This window comes from Cyanistes caeruleus, chromosome 3 (genome assembly GCF_971803275.1).
Source record: "Cyanistes caeruleus chromosome 3, bCyaCae1.hap1.1, whole genome shotgun sequence".
Taxonomy (NCBI): domain Eukaryota; kingdom Metazoa; phylum Chordata; class Aves; order Passeriformes; family Paridae; genus Cyanistes; species Cyanistes caeruleus.
The window spans coordinates 50,349,413-50,367,646 of NC_141703.1; the positions used below are offsets into that span (position 1 = coordinate 50,349,413).

At 35.2% G+C, this 18,234-nt stretch overlaps 1 protein-coding gene across 6 annotated transcripts in view; it reads right to left on the reverse strand.

The window, feature by feature from the left end:
• The window catches only part of PIBF1 (progesterone immunomodulatory binding factor 1), a 104,390-nt gene that overhangs the window by 58,759 nt on the left and 27,397 nt on the right, over positions 1–18,234 (reverse strand). For 5 of the 6 annotated variants that reach the window (XR_015284541.1, XR_015284540.1, XM_086881078.1 and 2 more), the window contains exon 10: positions 16,071–16,169. The exons of the other annotated variant lie outside the window; for it this stretch is intronic. Coding sequence is in view for 3 of the 5 variants with exons in the window: in XM_086881078.1 (XP_086737204.1) it covers positions 16,071–16,169 (99 nt within the window). In the remaining 2 variants the exon portion in view is untranslated. The remainder of the gene's footprint in view (positions 1–16,070; positions 16,170–18,234) is intronic. 6 annotated transcript variants of the gene reach the window in all.

Below are 18,234 nucleotides of genomic sequence, written 5' to 3' on the forward strand. Positions count from 1 at the left end.
GTTCCTAGAATCTATGTATTTCTAAAATACAAAGAAAGGCATATCACTTAACATTTCCATAACATTTTAATCTGGCAGCTGCTAAATAAAGTGTACAGAAAAGTTAAAACAAGGCAAGTAAAAACATTACAGGTAAATCAGTGTAATTTATTTTACATAACTAATATAGAAAAGAAAATTGCCCTGGCAGGATTGTATGGTTAAACTGTCAAATTATAAGAACAAAGAAACAATTTGCAAGTATTTGCACTTTTCACAGATGTTATTTTCCCCCCACAACTCAGTAGTGCAAGTTCAAATTGATTAGCATCACACACCAGAGCTAAAATTACACCTTTTGAAAACTAGTTCCTTTCGTTTTTTAGCAATTCCATTTTTGTATCCTATTGACACAACACTGAATAGCTGAAGATCTGAAATGCAGATTAAAAACATATTTGAGGAATGATAACAATTCAGAAGTTTGCAGCTCCTTTGTAAGCACTCAGCACAGGTTCATTTAGTGAGTTGTATCTCATGTTGAGTATTTGCAGCAAAAGTGACTGCACATCTTCTAGTGATGTGCTTCTCTATGAAATGACAGTGTGATTATCACAGAACAATAATAATGTAGTATAATCACAAAATTGGTAAGAATGTATATACGGATGGAAGACTTAGAGCAGGGCTAGGAAACTTAAGGTGACAGTTCTGTTTATCCAGCATTCTACAAGACAGAGCAGACTGAGGAGAAGGATCTAAATTTGTTACATGAGATTAGGATAACTAAACTGCTAACATGACCTAGCTATGCAAAAGACACAAAGTTCCAGGAATCACTAAGGTACATCTAGTGGAAATTATGGTATCATATGAGATAGAGCAGGAAATTATCTGAAAGATTATTCAGAATTCCAGTTATCTGTGTTAAAGTGAGGTCAGGATTATAAGAAATGGTACTCAGATGTCCAAGAGAAAAAGGAATCTATCCCATGAGAACTCAAATAAGCTACAATCTAGAAAAACAAAGTCTGACTAAGATTTTAAGAGGACAAAACAATAGATAAATTTGACAAATGCTATTATCGGAACACTGTGATATAAACTAGGAGAAAATAATCTTGAAACAGAAATTAAAACCCAATCTGAACATAACAAGTAGAATATCATCCACTAGGAATAGTACAGTTCAGAGTTTAATTTCTGAAAAGATGGTTACATGAAATGACAAAATAATCAATGATCCAAAAGGCTTACTCTAAATATGATGTTTATAAACCTTATAGGTAACTACTATATTGCCGATATCCACATTTGTAGAGTTTTTGATTTTTTCTTCATTTAATAATGGAAAAAGAAGTACAAAAAAGACAATTACATAGCTAAAAGATTCTGAAAGTTATATTTTACTTGCGTTTTTGTAATTTTCTGATAATTTGATTGACTTTCACCAAAAAAAATCCCTAATTCGTTCATTTTTCCTCTTGAAAAATGAGGAAAATTTCCTCATTCTTATGAGGAATAACTCATTGCATCATGTGTATCAAGACTTGTTGCCAACAAATTAACAAATTAGTCCTGGACAAATTAACATAACTTCCAGGTAACACCAAAACCTGTTTAAATAATTAGGGAGACTGAGAGGGAAAGGACAAAGGTCGTAAACTTTCTGGGCAAGTGCTCAAATCATGTTACAAAAGAGGCAAAGCTTAGCCGTTACCTCTTCTTCTAACATTGTTCTGCAGTGAACTCGATTTTGAATGAGTTAGCCATGTTCTAATAAAAACAGGCCCTTCAGGGACTTGAACAGAGTTCAAGCACCTCCTACTCGTATCAAAATAAACATTTAGCTTTCCAAAGCAGGAGACTTCCGAGCATGCACAAGGACCTCTACCTAAATGTGCTCCAACTTGGAATGATTTTAAGTGCCTCTGAGGTTAGGTGGTGCTTGAGAACAGGAGGTATTGGTAAGACTTCACTGGAATCTAGTCAGGGAAAAGCTACCTCCAGATATCACTATGACAACCTGTTGGAAAGTCATTAACGTGTGCAAAACCTGCACTTACCAACCATACACTACATTTTGAGTACAGTGCGGTGGATTGCCCCTGGCTGGATCCCAGGTACCCACCAAAGCCACTCTATCTCTCACCTCTGCATCTGGAAAGGGCAGAAGAAATGTAATGAAAGACTCATGGGTCAGGATAAGAACAGGGAGAGATGAGTCCCCAGTTACCCTTATGGGCAAAACAAACACAACTTAGGAAAAAATTAATTTATTACCAATCAAATCAGAAAAGGGTAACGAGAAACAAAACAAAAACTAAAATAAACCACATTCCCCCATCCTTCCCTTCTTCTTGAATTTAACTTTACTCCCAATTTACTCTACTTCCATCCTCCCAGTAGTGCAGAAAGACAGGGAATGGGGGCTGTGGTCAGTTCATCCCACATTCCTGCCAATCCTTCCTCCTCAGTGGAGGACTCTTCATACTCTTCCCTTGCTCCAGCATGGGGGTCCCTCCCATGGGAGACAGCCCTCCACAAACTTCTCCAGTGTGCGTCCTTCCCACTAGTGCAGTCCTTCAGGAGCAGACTGCTCCAGTGTGGGTCCCTGTGAGGTCACAAGTCCTGACAGCAAACCTTCTCCACAATGGGCTTCCCACAGGGACACAGATTCCTTTGGGCAATCACCACCCCTCCCGTGGGCAACAAGTAGATCTCTGCCACATGACAGATCTTTTCTGTCCTTTCTACCATTTCTCCCTCTCAAAAAAAAAACAAACAAAAAAACAAGTTTCCTTCCTCTTCATTTGGGTTTGGCCACTCTTTTGAGTTACTGCAAGGTAGTTAAGACTGAAAATTTTGAAAGAGTATAGTATCTTCTTACCCTCTGTATTTTCATTACCAGGTCCAGTCCTGTGTCTAATCACGTATCTAGACCTACATTGAATTTCTGTCAATCAAAGTACTTCCAATCATGGAAGACAGCAGAGTTCACTAAAAAAAGCAGCATATGGCACTTCATAATGAAAAGATTCCATTTTATGACCAGCCTTTGAGAAATGCTTAAAGGCTTGACAATTCTGCATTGGAGGAAGACTAAGACTCATGGTAAAACATAAAAGCTCCAAACCCCATGAATTTCTGAAAAGGTCTATGCTGAACTTCTTTTACTCACAAAAGTCATGTGGGACTTGATCTGTGTAGCTTCTGCTGTTTATGATGTGGTTACCTACACCTGAGCCTGTTGTGCAGACTCCCTTTATAAGTCAATGGGAAGAAACAGATATGATTCCATAACAGACATGATTCCATCCCAGCACAGTCATTTAAAATTAGACAAGACTGATAACAGCCACAGCAAACACTGTACTAAAATTTGCATTTTACTTACTTTGCTCAGAAACTAATGTTTGAACTCATCTGAAATCTAACAGTATATTACATTTCCAAAATGCTTCAAAAACATCACAAAATTTTGAAACAGTGGTATGAACAAAACTGAAATCTCTGAATATGATGTTCAGAGGTTTTCAGTGTTAGATCTGGAAGATGTTCACCTTCACCAGATGTGTCACTGAACAAAATTCATAGCAAAGTTATCATCAATTAGATTCACAGTTTCCATATCTACAAATAGGTGTACAAAGGTAACTGGATGGGCAGAAATGAAGAAATGGACTCTGCCATCAATCCCAACACACTGTCTTCCATTTACCAATTGCTTCATACAACTGTTTTATCTTTGCCTGGCTTATACTACTCTTCCAAAGAGAAAGACTGGGAAACTGCATCATGTATTTTATGCTCATATGAATCACAGTCAGTGAAACTTTCACAACTTCTATTTTTTTGTTTTGTCTCTTCTTTTATTTACACTATTCCCTTCCCCACCTCTCATTTTTCTTTCTTTACATTTTTGCTTATCATCAATCCTCTGCAAGTTTCACAATACAGACATAATGGACAGAGAAAAATACTTTTGTCTGACAGAACAATTAAGATTCTCAATCCCTTAAATTTTCTTCTTCCCCTCCTTTTCCTGATTTTGTCCTTGATGAAAATTGACCATATTTAGGACCAGTCTGGGGGGTCAGGCAGAGAGGGGTTTGAAAACAGGTTTCCTTTATATTTTATACCACATAACTAAGGGGAAAGGGATTCCAGGAAACCTTTTAATAAAGGACTTACTGATCCAAGTTTTATATGTTTTCCCCATCTTCTGAGTCTAATAAAAAGCTACAGAAATTTTTAAGGGTGCTAATTACAGTAAAACCTTACTGATAACATGCTGTTGCATCATGGACAACATACAGATGGTTAAAGTTGGAACAGAATAATCAGATAGTTGCAAAGTTATCCGTACCATAACTGACAATACAAATGTTGCCAACAATTGGAAAATATTTAGGGTGGTATTTGAATCCAGATTGCAGAAACATGCAAGTATCTAAGCATAGGTCTCACATGTGAGCAAAGTATCTAAGGTGCCCTTATATTAAATGTTCCAGATACCAGGAAGCAAAGACAATGAAGTCAAAATATAAAATATTCTTTAGATATAACTTTCTCTGAAATGGAACACTGTCATTTTGCATTGAGGATTTTGGTTTTTTGTTTGTTGTTTTGTTTCGTTTTTTTCCTTTTGAATCAAACATGGCTGGTCTCCCCCATTTTCCTCGCACTTGCACTCCACCCCTACAACTCCTCAGTCCCTTTTAATCATGCAAACTACTTAGTCTTGACGTTTTTCCCAACAGTGGAACTGTCAAGGTAGCATGAGGAAATGAGGAAAAGATTTAAGCAGGGCACGGCAAATATAATCTTAAACACATTAAATCACATTAAAGAAGAGGCGACACTACATTCATTTTGAAAAAGTTATAAAATTTAAAAATTTGAAAATAAAACAGCATGAAAATTTACAAAATTCAGTTAAAATACGGAAGAAAGGTATTACTTGCCTGGCTCAAATATCCAATTAACAACACATTGCATATAAATGTTAAGGCTTTTCACAACAGTATTCTCCCTATTTTATAAGATAGTTAAACCAAAACCTGCCAAAGTTGAGGAAAAAATCCCCAATCACAAACAACCCAAACCAAAAGACCTCTGCAAATGACTTCAAGCTTATCACGAAAGACACTTCTGCATTCTGAAAGGTTTATTCACAGTCTTCATTTTAGTAAAATACTCTTTGGAAGCAGTTTCTAAAACTAGATGAAACGTTCATTTACATGTATCTGCCAAGTTTTTAAATGTTTTAGCTAAACTAAAACATGTTGAAAATGACTCATTGTGGTACCAGAATACATATTGTAGGAAATAAGAACTCATTTACAAGTGGGAGAAATGCACTCACACTTCATCTGTGGGAATTCACTAGACTTCCCTTCCAGTAAACATTATATTTAAAATAATCATGGAAAATATGTTCTTTTAACTGAAGTTTATGAAAAGATTTAGACAGCTGGCATAACAAAAGAGACTTACAAAGATAAATGTAAAACTGTCTTCAAAAATAATTAGCAATTCTGCCAAAAGATATCAATTTAGCAATAAAAAAAATTCCAAATTTTTTTTTCTTACTCGAATGGTTAAACTAAAAATGTTTAATACAGTTGTTCAGTATAAATAGATAACCATTTGAGACAAAGTACAGAAGGAAGACTTGATTATTTTAAAAAGTAAGAAAATGCAGGGTGGGGGGAGAGCCCTGGCAGGCAAACAAATTGCCATAAGGTAGCTCTTTTCTAACTTGGAGCATGTCAACTACTTTTTTAGATCTGCACATTTTAGTAATACAACTGCCTTACAGCAAATGCAGTATTTAAAAAAGTTTATTTTCTTTGAAAAGAAGAAGTCATCTGTCACAGCGAAAATAAACCTAAATGTACCCCATTTATCTACGCATATAGAATACCTTGAAAACAGAAAAAAAGAACTCTGACACAGACAATTAGACCCAGATCTCACAACTTGTGACTGGGAACAGTGTCATAAAGGACAAATCTAAAACAAAAAAACCCCAGCCTCACTAGCTTCTGTAAAGTAACTGTCTGTAAAAACAAAAATGTTCTAGAAGAACATGCAACAGATAATAAAGACAGTAATTCCTCACCTGGTTTTAGGTCTAAAAATCTTTGAAATGGGTTATCAATAAAGGCTCCATTCCACCTAATACTGGGCATTTCACAAGGTCACGGGATTTTCATTAATCACACTTTGGTTGCCCTTTACTGTTTAGAGAAACCCTCTATGACAAGAGTACTCAGAGATTCAGGAGTCAATTACCTGAAGTAAGCAGCTTATTCCTTACTCCTTCCCTTAAGACAAAGGAAGGACTATGGTTTCTAATTATTTTCATCTACTTACAGTACCATTTTTTACAAATAAAACCTTTTCCCCTTCCCATAGTGTTTTGAGTGGGCCTGATTCTTCCTCTCTCTATAACCAACAACCAATTCTAGTGACTTCAGCAGTGTATCCAAGGTAAAATACAAAGATTTAGCTTTCTGAAGCATTTTGAAACTTATGAACAAGATTATATTTCTGGAATGGAAATGCTAAAGATATTAGAAAAATCAGAGCAAACATTAAGCAAAGTTTCAGAAGGGATGAATCAGTGCACTTTATCTGTTTATCCATGGCAACACTTCCCATGAAACAATTAAAATATCTATGAAAACAGTTCCAGATGACAAGTTCCACATCAAAGCTTACACTAGATGATATACATACACATGCAGTAGTATTTATATTAAAATGTTAGCAAGAGCTGCAGCATTTTGACAACACATCTAATGTTTAAATTTTAGAAGAGAGGTACAAATAGGCTTGTAAGTACAGGTATGTACATTTTATATATCTACTATGAAATCCAACATTTCATATAAAGACTAAGCGCCTGACAGGTAAAAGCGTTTTATGTGGTGCCCAAGCTCCATCTCAAAGGAACCTACTTCTAGTTACATTTACTCCTACAACTGCACTGCCACTTGATGGAAAAATTTTACTTTCTCTTAAGAGAATGTTTCTCAATTTTGTTTATTCCATGGGTATGAAGCAGCATAAACTATGGCAAGTTTTTTTGCTACTGGAGTACCTCAAAGGGATACACACAGAGTCTGTACCTTCTCCAAGCTTGATGAGTCAGCAGGGTGGTCTGTGCAGCAGTGAATGTCTTGACTTGGCAACATTTGTTTCTTTACTAGTACAAAAACCTACTATTAAGAAAGGGTTGGCCGTATAGACACATAAACGGGATCTTTATGGATTCTGCCCAGTGGCAAGAACTAGAAGAGCCCTTTACTGCTAGTCATATAGCCTCTTGATCTAGTGTTTCATATGCACCCCTCCATTCCACCTTGGTTGGGTTTATTCAGTCCCCACATTCTGTGTCCTTACTGCCTTTCATCACAAACCTCCCACAGAATTACAAATCGTCTCCCTAATCACCAGCAGCCACCCTCTGGAGCAGACCTGCATATCTGCTTTCACACTGTGCTCCCCTTGGAGGCCCATCCAGAACAAATGTTCCCATCTCCCACTGGAGAGCCTATTGGTCTGCTAAGGTTCTAAGATAGTTTTCGGGGTTTGGTGGTTTTTTTGTTTGTTTGGGGTTTTTTTGTTTTGTTTTTTAATCTAACTCAGCTTCCCCTCAGTGGTATCACAAACAGCTCAAAATAGTACCACCCTCTTGGTACTCCCCTGATTCAAATGTGAGATCACAGCTGTGTCACTATGGCTAATTGATGTTTGGTAAAAATGTTCTGATACCTCACACTGCCACCCTATAGCTACCCAGATCAAGTTATTCCTTAGGAAGCTCTTGAACTCTGGCTAACTATGCCTTGAACATTAATTGCACATTCATTCTGCTGGTTTCACAGAATATACTCACAGTTACCCATATAGTCATATAAGTAGACACAATCGTGCCTTTAGATCATTCAGCTAGAAACACAAATAGCTGTAAAAATAATCTAAATAGCTTTGCACTAAGTAAACTGAAGGACATGGCCTTCCCACTATTCAATATGTGATGCAATACTTCAGCACTGAACACACAGAGCTTAAAAAAAAATTTATTGGTGTCCCTGAATGTGAACAACTCTCTAAGTTAACCCTGACAAAGTCTGGGATACATTCTTGAGTCAATCTTATCTAGTAACAAGAACATACGAAAGGGAAATCAGCCCTCCTGATCTTTCTGACCCATCCTGGTCTTTCTGTTCTTTTCTCATGAAGGCACTGGTCACCAGACATGCCAATCTCATGAGGAGAGAAAGCAACAAAACAGCTGCCAAGGACTTGCATGGTTATTCCATCAGCTGTGAACACTGGACTCACCAGCTGTGAGCACTACACATAAATATCATACATCACCCTCTTTTGGGAAGTCTTTGATGTGATTAATTATGCCCATTCAATGCTGGATTGACTAATGTCCCTGACTAAAACCCACCACACACGGCAAACAGCTCCTTGTGGTTTATGGTATGAAAGTACTTTGGCTAACTAATGCACACTATTCTGAGTGCCTGTGCATGAACATACTATGATGATCCTTGATTTACTCACAGTTCTTCATTCGTTCATTTACAAATTAACTACCTATCCTGTATTCCAGAAGCACATAGCACCATTTTTCTTATTTGCAAGAATTAGTCACATGAAATGGGTATCAACAGCATGGAAATGAGGATCAGCCTAATGCTTTCTTCAGTTATATCTATCGTTTTCTTAACAATTCCAATGTGATTCTGCAGACGACAAACTCTAGCCAACATTTACCTCAACGCTCTCACTCATCAATGTTAAGTCTTCATGCCAACATTTCAGAATTTATTATGAGGTTTTAACAACACAAAGCTATAACCATCTCCACCTCACAGCTCCATCTCACACCACACATCTCACACCTATTGGACACTGCTCTTCCGAAGTTTGCTGTGTGGAAATGAGTATAGTATCACATCATTTTCCAGGAGGTAATCAAAATGATTTCAACTCCTTTTCCAGGGTGTAACCTCAGACTGAGAAAGTAATTATAGAAGATAATTACTATTAAAACTTTTGTTGTTTTGTTAGTCTTAAATATAATATTACACAAATAGCTATAATTTGAAGACCAGAATTTTTATACAGACACAGAGAAAATACATATTCCTGCTTTGAAGAATTTAGCCCTTGAATTGGCATACACTGTTTTAGTTAAAATATTCAATTAATGTTCTCTGGCTGTATCTATGGTCATGTTGTTACTTGTGACCTGTTTTTCTTCTGTATTCTAAAAAACTATAGAACTGTATTCTATATTTAAGAGTTTCCTATAAACAGGTTCTTTTCTCGGGTGCCATTGAAGTGTTAATGCTTTGGGTTACTTAATGCTCGTAAGGACTTCACACACACACTTAGTCCTTCAAGTCTAGATGGTTAGAAACACTCCAGAAACAAACATTATTTGCACAGACAACCTAATGTATGTAACAATCTTTGAAAAAATACAAAAAAAACCCAGATTAACAACTTCTTCAGGTAAAAGCTTTCATTTGTAACTTGTCATTATATCCAGTGTAACGTTCCCTTTTCAAAGGGACCCAAAGCACATATAGTTAAAAGGCTGGGAAGTTCCCCTGTGTCTCATAGCTCTTATTCTACATAGAAGGGCTGTAGTGTATCACATGAAAGGTATATGTAGCCTGATAAAGCTGACTCCAAGTGCAGCCAAAAGTGTGTTTTGAGAAAAGCAAGAAAAACTTCTGCATATTCTGCATTTCTCCCTAATCTTCTGCCACTAGCGTTCAACTACTTCTCACTTGAGCACTTCCTGAATAGCGATGTGTTTTCTACCTGTAAAGGGATTCTCAAATTTATCTTGAGCTTTTCCAGTCTTGTTTTGAAGGCATGTAAAGTTCAGTACCTGAAACATGATTTGGTAAGGAGTTACAAATGACCCCTACTAGATCATCCTGGCAGTGCTCACCATTAATGAGAAGCTGGGTGCAGTGAGTCACAAAAATGGGTGTGTACCTGAAGAATACTAACAGCCATAGCAAAATCATGGACTGCAGTGGAAATTTCAACCCAATACTTCAAGAAATATATATAAGCAGCAGCAGCAGCACCCTTATAATGCAGAATCCCTCTCTGAAGGCATTTGCAACTGCTTTTGAATTTATTCTCAAAGGACATGATATATTTCAACCTTTCGCTAGCAAAAATACCCTATGGACTTAAAAGGGTAAATAAATAACTTCTTGGGTACTCCAAATAGCCACTGCACAATTTAACAATTTGCCTCTACTGATCATAATGTTATAAGATTCAAATGTTTTGGCTAACAGGAAATAAAAGGTAAAATGAGAACAACAAGGCTTATGGAAAATCTTTATGATATGACGATACGTTGATATTGCAACTATTCCAAAGCATCCCTCAGAGGCTGAATGAGAACTATTTCTTATGAGCTGGGGCAAAAGCAACTGAAGATGATTTTTGGAGCTATAAATATAATCATTAAACATTCCTTGCACAGTAAGAGAACAAACTTCAAAGCTTGTGTTCCAGATGTAATGAAGCTCAGAAAGGTCAGACATCAGACTAACTTAGCATTCCTGTGAATCTTGATGTAGATAATTCTTCAACATCAAGACAGTTAGTTATGAAGTGACTGGTTACAGGGCTTAAAACATTCATTCTGCAAGAACACTATCTTAGCTAAGAACATAAAATTTTAAGATCCTGATTAGGAATATAAGAATCAAAAATAACTAGGCATCCATTAGGAAGTGTGCAGTCTTCCCAACACTATTATTCATCTATTTTCTGTTTATTAAAATGCATCCTAGAATTAATTATCCATTAAGATGTAAAGTTCAAATAAACACAACCTCAGAAGGAAGAGAGTAGGAATCTCCCTAGACATTTCAGTCAAAATATAGGGTACACAGACATTTTCTGCTACAGATTTCAGCTTGCTTCTACAGCTTGGAAACAATCTAGACACAGTCACCTGGGAAATTGACTTTTTCTTTGCTTCTGCATCATATTACTGCTCTTAGCTCTTACACTGACTTATTTGCATTGATTCAGAATTTCCAAGAGGGTGTCTTTCAGCAATTTCCATGGCATTCATGAATTTTACCATTTTAGCTGTACCTTGTATTTAACTTTCTCACTAGGAGAAGAAGATGAAGGTAGTTTTATGGGAAATGTGCAATAGTTACTTTGGGTAGGGCTGAAATCCAAACAAGGTCTAATAATGCCATTGAATAGCTTGGCTTTATTATGATAGAAATCCTAAGTGTTAAAAAATTATGCATACACATCATATGACAGAAGTCATAAAAGAATACAGTAGCAGCAAATTATTATTACCAAAGCAGCATTTTGGAAAGCACTAACAGTGTTAATTGAAATTGAAGATTTAAAGTGGTAGTGATTTTCAAGACCTACGTTGCTCTTCAAAGCACATACAAACGTAGTAGCCATGTGTAGGGAGTAAGAAGTTCTGCCAGTAGTTTTTATCACAGGGTGATGACAGCTTTGCCCAAGAACTATTTTGGCCAGGAGTCTGCAGTATGGATTTTTTAAAATGCGCTATTGAAATCTTCATTTGATACAAATATTCTTCAAGAGATAATATGCAACTATTTAAATATTAGTAGTAACTCCAGCACAAATATACATTGAGTTAGTAATTTTAATATTAGAATCCTGTCACTGCAGCCAGCAACATCCATATTATAAAAATATGTTATCAGAAGGGGAAAATAATTAGTTTCAATGTTTCTGTTAACAATGCAAGTATAATGTAATAAATGAAAATCTAATTATGAGATTCCTGCATGCTCCACAGAGATTCTAAATGAATTTTAACATTTATTTATTCAGGAAATTTATCTGATTACCTTCTTCTCACCTAAGACAGTCCTCTATCTGTGTGCAATTAATAAGATACAGGGATCTTCATTTCATCTTATTAAAAAACCCATTTAATGAACAGAATTGATCCCCTTCTCAACGTTTAAAACGTTTAAGACAGATGACTAGCATTTGATGAATTCTAAAATGTACCACAATCATGAAGAAGGAGAAAAAAATAGGGATAAAAGAGATTCAAATTAAAAAAGATTATGGAGAGACTAAAATAAGTCCCTAAGTTGTAGAGTCAGCTTGCAGCAGACTGGGAAGAAAAGGAATAAATCTGTAAATACAAACATGCAGACAACTTTTTTGCATATTTCTCTTAACCTATAAAGCAGAGACAAATGCTGTCAAGAAATGTCAATCACCTTTATTTTGTTTTTTATTTGAGAAAAGCATTTCCAACTAGAAACAACACAAATATTCCTAAAGGTATTTTTACCTGTAGCAGATCATCCATTATAAATTTAATAATTTTTTAAAACTGAGCTATGAATATCAACCTAGAAATGTTTAAATAATAGTAATACAAAATACTTTGAAATCTTTATAGAACAAAACTAAGGCTCTAAACAATTTCTGTAGTCATCACCTTGATTTAACACAACTACAGAAACATGTTTTAAAATTTGTCATCTGTCCATCAGTGTATATTCAAATAAGAAAGAAAAAAGTACATAATTAAAAATATTCTACTACCTAATGGACAGAGACAGGAATTTAAACTAGCTTTTACAAAACCAAGGGTTTTTATGAAGTGTCCATTGCAAAGTTGAAGGAACAGCATTGCTACAACACAATTTTCTTAAATACTCATTTTCTGTTTACGGCATACCTATTACGTTTCTCTTCATTATTCTACACTTCTCACTTTATCATTAAAAAACAGGAGAAGAAAAATCACCTCAAGTACGTGATGTGAACAGCAATCATCTGTAAAAGAGCACTTTTTTTTTCTCACTAAGGAAAATAAGGTTTTGTATGAATTTCCCTTGTGGTCCCAATAATTCTAGAATTTTTAAACCAGTTTCCACTGATATAGCTGAGTCCTGGAAAAAGTTATTATACTCCTTTTAGAAGAAATTTAAGGAATTTGATTTTAAAGGAAGTCAACAATCAAAGGCAAGAGATGGTTCTTGTAGCTGAAATGCTCTATTATGAGTTCACTCCATATTAGACCTCTGAGTTCACTTTAAGAAAAGAAATTATTTAAGTTTGACATTGCACCTTATAGGAAACTAGAAAATTTAACCATCAAGAAAAAACCCAGCAGAAAACCACTTCTAGTGCACTTCTAGTTTTTTGGTGTTGGTTTTTTTTTTGTTGGTGATGTTTTGGTGGGTTGGATGTTTTTTGTTTTGGCAAGAAGAAGTAACAGATTAAGTCAACAGTTTGAAAATAACACTCCAGGAGTGTTCAAAAGAAGGAAAAGCAGGAACATATTTAGCATCTGAACACTACTGTGTAGATGACAGAGTTGTTACAAATTTGCTCTGCTTATTCTAACCCTAGACAATTTCAATTGAGGTAATACAGCTTTGAAATTAGAAAAGAGTTTTAAGTCACACTACCAACAACAAGTGAAAATGTTCCCTTTGGTCATACTTTTTTAGAACATGTGTGACATCAACAAGACTTTAATCCAAAAATACCAAACAATTTAAGGTTTTTGTCACTGTCATAGGTAAATGGAACATGGATTCTCAGGCAGAAATTACAGATGTATAATGGCAAAGAGAGTAACAAAATTTACATCCTGACATCACAGTGGTCTACTGTAAGGTTGAAACAGCAGATCCTTTCTCACTACAACCCTTTCCTGAATATTATCATTTTGGTATTTTCTTGGGACTTGTAAATAGCTGTTCACAGAAAACCATCACAAACACGAGTGAAAAAAAAAAGAAAATAACTGCATTTGACTAGAAAATTGGGTATTAGTTACACTTCTGATCACAAGATTTGCCAGGGGCTTTATTTAACCACCATTCAGGCCAGTCAACATTCCACATAGTTCTGAAGCTTTCAAACATGTTTGTTTATACCGATTATAATACCAGTGGTAACTACGATGAGTCACCATGTTTTTATTAAAGTAGAACAAGCTGTTATAATCACTTAAATACAGAACTGGACAACATAGGTATTCCTTTTTCATCTTAGGGGTTTCTGGTGATGTTAGAAAACTTCTTTGTTCCATAGAACTGCCACATATGAATCCACAGTAAATACAGATTTTGCAGTCTTTCAATTAAGGTATTAATACCATCTCAACATGCCAGTTAGTTACTTTGCAGTTCACTTAGATGATTTGGAATGTGGGGAAAGTCATAGTCAGGTCTTGACACCTGTTATGTGATTAGAAGTGAGGTAGATTTAAAGAGAGACACCTACATTTCAAAAAACACTAGTATGGATTTTCCATGTTTCCAAGCAGAAAATAATCCACTGAGGAACAATCTACTTCTCAGAACTCCAAAACCTAATATTTATTAATTTTTTTAACATGAGGAAAGGAGAGTTTTATATAGTTTATCACTAAGAAAAAGCTGTAAAAGCACAGAAGCATAAGTGTATCAAACAAGATTCCTGTGTTTCTAATTGCAGGGGAACTTCCCTCCTCAAAATAAAGCAACAGTATCAAAATAGGACACATTATATGAGTGGGAATACAGCTGAACAGAAAAGTATTTTCTCCATGGTTCTTAAGTTTAAAAATGCAGAAGAACTGCATAGTTAGCATTTTTATTAAGTAAAAGTGCAAACTCAAATTATCAAGACTGATTTTCAAGAGGAGTTTCCAGTTATATATGAAATCCCCATGTCTCAGTAAATCTTACCACAATGAAAGGTAGGAGTCTCATTAGAAAGAAACCCATGCTAACTCACATTAGCATTTTATTTTAACTCAGGAGATCAGTTTCAAACCAAGTTTCCTGGTCCTCCCTACTCAAATGGCTTTGATTTCCACATTGTAGAGTCATCATCTCAGAGTCTGCAAACTGAATTCCTTTTTGAGAACCCAACAACCCCTCCAATGTGCTCTAACCACTAAAAGGCCTACAGCACCCTTGGGCCTATTCAGCTGAACTAGACTTAATGTGAAGTCAAGCCTCTTAAACTCACCGTGGATATCAAGTCCTCTGACCCATCCCATATGCTCTAGAACTACCCCTATTGTTTCACATCATCAGTTAGAGATCACATTTTTTTCAATCCTTAGGCAATGCTGTTTCTTCAGTAGTATCACCACTGCAATTCAGGAGTTATACATAAAAATTAAAAGCTTTAATAAATTTGTGGCTATGCTTAAGTTAACAACATTTGAACTGATTACTACTTGTAATTAAAAATTATTTAGAGCAAAGAAGGTTCATCTAGTACTTCCTTTGAGGAGATGACTAAGTAGCACAGTCAGTTAATGAACTAATCTCTACATTTTAAAAAAAACCCCAATGTGTATTAAACGACAAATTAAAGACAAAAATAAAGATGTATCACAAACCTGAACAACTTTGATTACTGTCCATAGTTTTACATTACCTCGTAGTTTACCACACCTAATATTCTAAATTTACAAAATGGAAAAGGTGTTATGGAACAAAAGTAAGACTGCTTGTAAACAGGCAAAAAATCATCCATAGTTTCTTTCTCCATTGAACAGAATAGTACATTGGCATAGAAAATACATTCTACATGTGGAATATGAAAGACTTGAGAAGAGACAGTAGTAAGAAAAGAAGTATGTAGCACACATAAATGTTCATGATTACTGCTGTCTATCCAAACTTCATAGAAATTATTAATAGAAGTCATCTTACAAGACAACTACTTTCAACTCCACAAAAATCCCACAAACAGGTTCAGAGTTTGACCACTGCTACTGTACAATATAAAATCCACATTCTAGCGATGAAATGAAACATTATGTTTCCTTCTCTCTACAGGAAGTAGGAGAAATACCAAACTTTCATCTTGTTAATGCATTGATAATGGGAAAAAAATTACCACCAGAATTATGTGTAACTTCATTTAAACAAAGATTTTGTAACTCAATTTGTTCTCTGTAAGCAGAAAGTTAGTCATTTTTCCTACCTCCACTGCCTAAACACTGTTATACCTTTAGATTTTTATATGCTTTTTAAGACACTTACTGTTCTAAGAGCTGATCATATTTTCTTAAAGAATCCTTTTCAGCAATAACTGCTCTCTCTTTTTCAGCAACAGCATTATCTCTTGCTTCTCTCAAATTTCTGAAGGAAACAAAAATTGGTATTTTAAGAATCTGTTAGAAAAAAGACTGTTTTGCTTCATTAATTACTGCTCTCTGATCCAAACTTCAATACTACCTTCTTCAACTTTCATAGAATGACAGAAGGGTCTGTCTATCTATTCACCTATTTATTACAGAGGCTTAACTTCAGGTTATTTTCATATATACCAGAAAATCTTCCAGTTCTGAAATTCTAGAAAACAATTATCAAAGCACCTATTTCTATGTGGAAACATGTAAGTCAAGACTAGTCAAAATAAAAGTTACTTATTTTTTGCAGGAATTCAATACATTCCAGTAATTTCACTTGGTACTTTGGGAATAACTGCAGGAATGCTGTTGGCCTGAGATGATCCACAATTTTTAGATAAAAAAAAGTTTAGGTAAGCATAGAAATCCTACTTCCACATACAACTAATTGTCTAATTACTCTGATATATAGGTTATTGCACATCATTGTGTCTCATTCTAGGTTCTACTGCTGAACTATTTTTGATGTGCAAAGAAACATAAAATAATATTTTATTACAACCAATACACCTTTTTTTTTTTTTTACCAAAGATCAGTCAAGATATTCAAGCTACCTCTATTATTATTTCACCAACACAAATGGGAACAGCATGATACTAAGAATAAAACATAGTATTTGTGTTTAAAAATCAGAATTTGTTATTAATAGTGTGTTATACTGTAAGCAGACTACAGATTAACACTGCAGAAGTCTGTATTGAGGGGAAGCACTGCTTAGATACTGCATATAAACTCTGTGTCCAATATTTAGTGTGACACAGCACCAGTCAATTTGCTAGAGCTAACAGTGGTTGCTGAGCATCAAATATCTGTGTTATGACTGTTCTTAAGGGTTTTACACCACTGCTGGTTTGCTTCTACGATGAACATTCACTAGCATTTGGAACATATTAGATGATCTTAAAGATTCCTTTCAATTTTATCTAAAAGGAATCTTATTCATATGCTACAAATGTGAGCAAATCCAAGCGCAGCTGCAAGGCAAGCCAAAACCATGGCTAGCAGCAATGACTAGGGGGTTTCACTTCAACACCACATACTTCATCTGAACTGTACTGCTAATGTGGATGTATCCAACATCTCCCTACTGAAGTTTTTTCTTTTCCCTCTCTCCACAGCAACTTTCTGACTTATGGCCTAATGAAATTAAAGTCTCAGGCAAGTTCTGAATAAAAGTGAAGATATAAAAGAGTTTCTTTGAATAAAAGTCAGGATATAAAAGAAATAGAAAATTATTAAGCCTATGTAATTGTTAACCTAGGTCATTGTATCACACTAAAGGTATATAATTTCTGGTTTAAAGATTATTTTCCAGAATAAATGTTATCAGTGGCACTTCTTCAATTCAAAGTAGTTCATACAAACAGGAAACAGTTACTTAGAAAAAATAAATGTCAGAATTATGTAGCAGTTAAATGGCTATTAGAGAAAGATAACATTTTCATTAAAAATTGAGTTACTAGGCACAATTGAATGCAGAAATTTTGTGCAGAAACTCAGGGACTGACTTTATGATTAGATTATTTAAATCTGTCTCATACAAAAATATGGGAGCATGGCAATAAATTTACATTTACTAGATAACAACATTAAGATCAAGCATATTATGTCATATAGTAGGACTCCAGAACTGTATCCTTAAGACCAGAGTAGTGCAAGTGGGATAAAAATTAAACAGTAAGAGATACAGATACTTACTCATTTAGAGAATAAACTTTTTCTTAGCTGAACAACTAATCAATTGAAAATGCAATAGGAAGAAAAAGGACACAACTGAGGTACTATTCAACCAACAAGACCACAGTCACAGATGTGATGCAACTTTTGTTGGAATACTCTTTTTCTAGAAAGCCAGGAGACACACCAGTGATGCTGCCAGTTGTGAGTTGTGTGACTGCCATTTCAAAGGAGGTGAAGCACCTACCCAAATGGCTGCACATTGGGGCCTTATGAGGTATCTAGCCAGCCTATCATGCAAGTGAAAGTAACCTTCTGAAATGGGACAGAAATACTA